The sequence below is a fragment of the Stomoxys calcitrans genome, chromosome 2, assembly GCF_963082655.1.
Source record: "Stomoxys calcitrans chromosome 2, idStoCalc2.1, whole genome shotgun sequence".
In the NCBI taxonomy this organism is placed as follows: domain Eukaryota; kingdom Metazoa; phylum Arthropoda; class Insecta; order Diptera; family Muscidae; genus Stomoxys; species Stomoxys calcitrans.
In genome coordinates, this window is record NC_081553.1 from 83,647,712 (window position 1) to 83,654,835 (window position 7,124).

The following is a 7,124-nucleotide window of genomic DNA, read 5'->3' on the forward strand; positions in this document are numbered from 1 at the left end:
CTTTTAATCTCCAGATGCCAAATATTGGTACAACATGGCCCAGAAACAATTGGACAAAACCATAAAGAATGCCAAGAAAAATCATGAAGATGGCTATAGACGTAAAGCGAGAAATATTATCATATTTGTGGGCGATGGCATGGGTCTAACGACTATAACAGCGGGACGTATCTACAAGGGACAATATTTAAAACATGGATTTGGCGAGGAGGAAAAATTGACATTTGATGAATTCCCCTACACAGGTCTGGCCAAGGTAAGTTAACAAAACAAAACATTTTAATATGATATGTATCCATAACCATAGCTCATTATTTTAGACCTACAATGTGGACAAACAAGTCCCAGATTCTGCAGGTACTGCCACGGCTATGTTTTGTGGCACTAAGGCTGATTATGGTGCCATTGGCATGGATGTACACCGTTCCAAGACAGATGCCAACCAGGGACGTTTGACGTCCATTATGGATTGGGCCCAGGCCGAGGGTAAACGTACCGGTATAGTGACAACAACACGTATTACACACGCCACACCTGCAGCTACATATGCCCGTGTCTATCATCGTGATTGGGAATGTGATTCAGAAGTGCCACCCGAGGCCAAAGGTATTCACACGGATATAGCCCGCCAGTTAATAGAAAATTCTCCAGGCAATAAATTTAATGTAATTTTGGGAGGAGGTCTCAGCCCCTTGGGCGCTCCTAACACGAATGAAAAGAAAACACAACCATGGGAAGGTGGTACCGAAAAGGTTTGTAGCCGTACAGATGATCTAAACCTAACACAGAAATGGCTGGAAAATGGCAGGATACGAAATGAGAATCGTGTATTTGTTCAAAATGCAGAGGAATTGGAAGAGGTTAACTTTAAAAAGGTCAATCGTTTGCTGGGCTTATTCCGTAACAATCATATCACATATGCCATAGGCAAGGAAAAAGGAGAACCTTCGCTTAAAGAAATGACTGAGGCGGCCATCGAAGTGTTAGAGCGTGAAGATTCTAATGTAAGTATAATAAAGTTTTTCCTCTTCTGATGAAAATGAAAAATGCTAAATGTTGTTCTACTCATTTCAGGGTTATGTTCTCATGGTTGAAGGTGGCCGCATTGATCAGGCCCATCATCAGAACTATGCTCATGCCGCTCTGCATGAAGTCTATGAATTTGATCGTGCCATTGAAGCTGCCCTCGAGAACACAAATGCTGAAGAGACTCTTATACTAGTAACAGCGGATCATTCACATGCTGTGACCCTAAATGGTTATCCTAAAAGAGGTTCTGATATTTTAGGATTTGCCAACAAAGCCTCAGATCCTATGCCTTATGAAACCATAATGTATGCCAATGGCCCTGGTTTTTATGATCATTTGGCCAATGATACCTCGCTGGGAAATAATCCCATTAATTTTTGGAAAAACTTTTCAACCATAAGCCAGGAACAACGTAATTCGCTCACATATCGTCATATGTCTACGGTGCCCCTTAAGGATGAAACTCATGGCGGCGAGGATGTCATTGTCTTTGCCAATGGACCTGGTTCGAGTTTGGTACGAGGAGTTTTCGAGCAACATTACTTAGCCTGGGTCATGAGCTATGCAGGTTGCATGGGTCCAGCAAAGGATTTCGATGAAACTTGCCGTAAAGGTGCCCAAAGTTCCGCCATGCTAGCAGCAATGCCTTTAATGACGCTCATCCTGGCTGTTTGTTTAGTACAGTTTTTTAAGTAAAATTTTGTTTTGTTTTTCTGTTTTAAGTCTTTATAATTAGAATGTTTTAATTTGTTGTAAATATTATTTAAAAAAAATTAAATAATTGGCTGTAAATGTGTATAAAATAGTACTTGTTGAACTTAGAATTAAAAAAGACTTGAATGAAAAAAATGCTGTCTTGTCATTGCAGTATAGTTATGTTTTTTCCAAGGGGACACGCACAATGGATGGTGGTCGTCATCTAAACTTGAAATTCGACAGTTTTTTTGTATGCTTAGTTGTTGCTCATGATACTTGGGGTATTTTATCGCCACTCCTTCTACGATGCAGACGATGTTTTAATAATTCTAAGGGGAAGGAATCTGAATCAGCTATGCAGGAAGACCTAAATGGTCCTGGAAATGGCATATAACTAAGCTAGACCTAGGGTCTAAATGTTAACCCAAAGAAGACTGAATGTTGCTTATTACGAGGAATATGAAGTTGAGCCAATTCAAGGTGCCAGGTTACCCCAACATAAAAGTTCAAATGCTTGGGAGTGATCTTTGAATCTGAACTATCTGAACATCCGGAAGCGCACGGAGAAGGGACTCAGATGTTGGAATACGCCGTAGGCTCGAAATAGGATTCGCCGTAGGATCCAAATGGGACCCGGATTCGAGGCGTAAGACCAACATACTCCTCGGTAGTTTGGTGGACGGTAGTGGAGCAGAAGTGCAACATGGGCCTTTATAACAGGTTCAGAGAACATGTTGTTAGAAATTTGTGGGGCGAAGCGAATCGAGTTTAGTAGGACACTGGAGACAATTTCAGATGTACGACCCATATTCAAATAGATTAGGTATAAGTCACCCACTTCAACGATGGGACCTAAAGAAATGACAAGTTGCATAGAAGATACGAGCAGATTAATCTTTCGCGAAATAATCGTGGCGACAATAGGAAATCTGGATGCGAGACACAACAGTTTCGAGTGCGAAACACTGTTGCCAGCGGCACAGGCTTGGTCTGCTTTTTCCCCATCTTGTACTCCATGATGCAGGGATTGGTCAAAGCTGGAAGACAGAACAGCTCTGAGCGTCTACATTGGGGACTTAAATACGGAGTTCTGTTTTCGGCCGCCTGACATAATACCGTCCTGGATGCCCAAAATCTGGGCGATTAAGGAATGCGTGAGATTGTTTCCTGCCAACCCGATGACGTCGAATATCTTAACGGACAATAAGTTGTCCATTTGAGCTATAACAAACAGGTAGGAGATTTATGCCTTCTCTGAGGATGATTCCTCGTTTAGGTGCCGGGCTAGAGCATAAACTTAGCGAATGCAGAGCCATTAAAGGCCACATATTCCGTTAAGGGCGCGTCGGCGAACGACATGGGGTTAACCGGATCGTGAGAAGACGAGCCTAATACTAAGGACAAGCAAAAACAAGGTCAGTATGACTTTCGGTATCCTTACGAGGTGTTTAGGACTACAGGCGCACTTATGTGAAGTTGGTTAAGCAATTGACCGCGTGTTTATCGCAAGTGGGTAAGATGATGGGACGTTGTAACAGGACTAAGTGCCAGATGATGATACGATTCCAGACTCCTGCACTTACTTAGCACGAAGGATATAATTGTACTTTACATAGTAAATTTAATCCAAACCGCCAAAAATTGAGGCTTTAGGGGGACTAAAAGCCAGATTGCAGGATCGGTTTATCCGGGAAATATATCGATTTTTGAACCTGTACATTATCCCATACAAAATTTCAACACAATCGCGTAAAAATAAAGGCTTTAGGATCATTATCTTAAACGCTATGGCTATTGGCTATACTTTATAGCGTCCCAGATACATATTTCGAGGTGTAATAAACAGAATTTTTGGTATAAAAATCATCCTGTGGTATGCAGTGGGATGGGATCGAAAAAATCTAGAAACAAATCTGCCGTTTGAGAACGGGAAGATTAAATTTTTTGAAATTTTAAATAATTAGAGCTGAGGTTGGCACTATCTAGGAAATGGAAATCGGGCCGCAAATGAAGATTTGACAACCCGAGCAAAATTTTCGAAAGGCCAGCCACCACAGACCCAAGTCCTGGATTTTTTTTTTTTGAATATCATCTCGTTAAGATCTCAGCTCTATTCAAAATTTGGTTATCTCTATCCGTTCTCAAACTGCAGGTTTTTTACTTCTGTGGATCTTTTTCCACTGTGTGGAAACGGTAAAACAAATATAATGAAGTTGTCATTTCTAGATTGACAGATATATCAGTGTGAACTTGTTAGGGCAGAGTAGCACTGCCTCCAGATATATGTGGAATTCGGGGAGCAGAAGTCAAAATCACTTAGAGTGTAAAAAATAAGTTATTTAAGATAGGTTGATATCTGCAGCACTGTTTAACCTCTATCTATCCTCTATTCCACTCCCTCCTGCCGGCATCGATCCTTGTCGATATAGCCACTTTTTATCCAATCAAAAGAAATCTGAAGAAGAAATTACGACGGCCGCTGAATATAAGGGAAGATATCGTAGCGAGTCCCAACACATACCATCTCAGCATTTACGGGTGCTTCGCTCATGTTAAAGCAGTTTGTGACAAAGCCAGAATTAGGAACAAGTTCCCCATTAGGCAACCTTTAGATTTGGCAGCGTATGGGACGGGTCCAATTAGGACGAGGATATGGTCGCGGAAGTGGTAAACAGCAATCGAGTGAATGTCGATCTTGAAGAACAATGACGACACTAAAGAAGTAATGTTCCCCGGCAAACCAGTGTTGTTCTGACTCAACTACGTTCCTGGCAGATGCAGACGCTTCAATTCCTATTGGTCTCTTATCTGTGCTAACGTATAAGAGGTGTGTCCCCCTATTTATCTATCTAGACAATCACTCTACTTAGAACTGGATCACACTATACGACGCATCCCATCCGAGTTTCAGAATTCCTAGATCTGTATAGCATAGAAACACACTGTTACAAAAACGAACTACGCATCAATGGAATTTTCAGATCCCTTCAGGAGCAGAGTAAAAGTATTTGCCTACACATATGACGTTATTGTTGTTGTAGACGTGTTACATTATATCTTTCGTCAGCTTGGTTCTGTTGAATATCCAGATCCTGGAACGACTAAGGCGGGGTTTGTCCAGAGGCCCATTTCTGCAGGTGCGATGGGTGGCGGACAAGGACAACATACACCCGGTAGCTATTCACCGCATCTGCTACCGTGTCTGCATGAATGTTGTCCAAACAGCCTGATGTAGAGGTTCCATCTTGTAGCGCTGAACCTTTCGCTTAAGGCTTCTTGGTGGTGGGCACCTATTTACCAGATGATGATTTGGATGGTCCTTGCGTTAACAGGACAGAAGATATTGCTTCGACAACATGTAGTTATGTCTTTACAAGGGTAGGATCTTTCTCTCCTCATGAAAGTTGTCCACGTGAGAACAGAGGAGACAGCACATCGCAGTTCGAAAAGCGGCATACTGACAGACCTGAATATTATGCCACTGCGTGGCACATAGCGGACGAAACCATATTGGAACTGCATAACTCTCTACTGACCGGTCAATTGCTTTGTACGTGATCAACAATGTTTCTTTGTCAGCACCCCAAGTGCTGTTGCCAAATGACTTGAAGACCTTGTCTCTATTTCTGATCTTATCGCAGATTGCAGTGGCATGTGCGGAGAAGAACTGTCAAATTAGACACCAAGTATTTTGGGACCCTTAATGGTGGGAATTGTCACTCCATCGACCATCACATTCAGCTTGCTACCCACCTCATATGCGTATGTAGTGAACAGTGTGGGTGAAGATTTGGTTGCAGTTATCTTCAGATCTCTTGCAGCGAAATAATAGGCAAATTCGTTGAGGTAGATGTTTAACCGCAGATAATACAATGGGTGGTGGGCCTGATGCCATTAATGATCGTACAATCGTACAATCTATGCTGATTGAAGTCACGTCAAATGTGTGCGGTGATGGCATGTTGTTGTGCTGTGCAATCTTCAAAATCCATGCTGATGCTTGGCAACTGGAAATTCTCCAACGAGGCTCGGGGGGAGTAGTTCCTCACTGATGAGAGAAGCGAGATCGGTCTATACGACTGCCCCTTTGCTAGGGTCCTTTTCAGGCTTTAGCGGTGGGATCACTCTACCCATCTTCCAGACATCGGCAGCTTGAGGACAGTTCTAAGGTTCTCCACTCCAGGTAGATCCAGATTCTTCAGCATTAGTGTAGAGATTCCGTCGGGGCCCAACGTCTTGGGTGATTTGGCGCCGAGGATGACTAATGTAACTTCATCCACGGCAAATTACGATAGCTGTCCATATGGAGACTCGGAGGCCACGAATACGACGAATGGCTTTCTTCCTAGCCTTGTCACTGTCGGGATGCTCAATTAATTGACGGTTGAACAACCTGGCGCATCTCTTCGGGTCAGTCACAGTTAAGTCGCCAAAAGTGACTGATGTCCAAACATTTCTTCTTCCGGGTTTCGAGAGTGACTTAATAGTAGACCACGGCTTGCCTTAACCGTTACCTAAGTTGAAATGCTGCAAGTGTTCCAGCCACAAATTCCGCTTATGTTCGTTGACTAGCCTGTTTATTTCCAGATACAACTGGCTGATTCTGGGGTTATTTGTTGTTGTTGTAGCCACATTTGCATGTGAAGGTGGCGATCCTCGTCAAGCTCCTGTAAGGGAGCAAGCTTGTTCCGGTCCAGGGAACCGATCGCCGCGGGAAAATGGAGGCGCCAACAGCTCGCCTTGTCAGCTCGCGACTGCCGTTGGAGCTACTTCGTATGGAGCATTTGACTATCCGAAACCTGTGGATGCGCTCGGTAGCTCAGCAGCTAAGCTTCTAGGGGCATGACCATGAGCACCACACAGATCGGACCTCAAAGTTCCAACCTGTGTGGTGTTCACAGCTATCCCGTGCCGTGCTGTGGTAAGTGTTGTCCGTGCGACGAATCCTATAACGCTCGTGTGCGAGTACTACTGCCTGCGCCGAAAAATTGGGCCGCACTGGCGGTATTAGACCGGCTCTGGCTGTTGTGTTAATGATGTCTCGGAATTTCCTTTCGGCAACTAAGCTTCTAGGGGCATGACTATGAGCACCACACAGATCGGACCTCAAAGTTCCAACCTGTGTGGTGTTCACAGCTATCCCGTGCCGTGCTGGGGTAAGTGTTGTCCGTGCGACGAATCCTATAACGCTCGTCTGCGAGTACTACTGCCAGCGCGGAGAAATTGGGCCGCACTGGCGGTATTAGACCGGCTCTGGCTGTTGTGTTAATGACGTCTCGGAATTTCCTCTCGGCAACTAGCATATTTGAAGGTGGCGTCAGTTCACTGAGGCGACGATTGGTATACTCTCGGAAGTCGACCCACCGGCTTCCTCTGATTGATAAACGGTTGGCGCTCAG

At 44.0% G+C, this 7,124-nt stretch overlaps 1 protein-coding gene across 1 annotated transcript; it reads left to right on the forward strand.

The window, feature by feature from the left end:
- On the forward strand, window positions 1-1,899 carry LOC131995054 (alkaline phosphatase 4-like). Its single transcript, XM_059362728.1, has 3 exons — window positions 1-256; window positions 321-1,004; window positions 1,075-1,899. The coding sequence occupies exons 1-3, from the start codon at window positions 35-37 to the stop codon at window positions 1,723-1,725; spliced, it is 1,557 nt and encodes a 518-aa protein (XP_059218711.1). The 5' UTR covers window positions 1-34; the 3' UTR covers window positions 1,726-1,899.
- Window positions 1,900-7,124: the final 5,225 nt, after the last annotated feature.

What these genes read in the sequence shown, in the direction of transcription:
- LOC131995054 (XM_059362728.1), top strand. Translation starts at nt 35, where the DNA reads ATGGCCCAGAAACAATTGGACAAAACCATAAAGAATGCCAAGAAAAAT. An exon ending in CCTACACAGGTCTGGCCAAG is followed by an intron (nt 257 to 320) that starts GTAAGTTAACAA and finishes TCATTATTTTAG; the next exon opens with ACCTACAATGTGGACAAACA. An exon ending in TAGAGCGTGAAGATTCTAAT is followed by an intron (nt 1,005 to 1,074) that starts GTAAGTATAATA and finishes TACTCATTTCAG; the next exon opens with GGTTATGTTCTCATGGTTGA.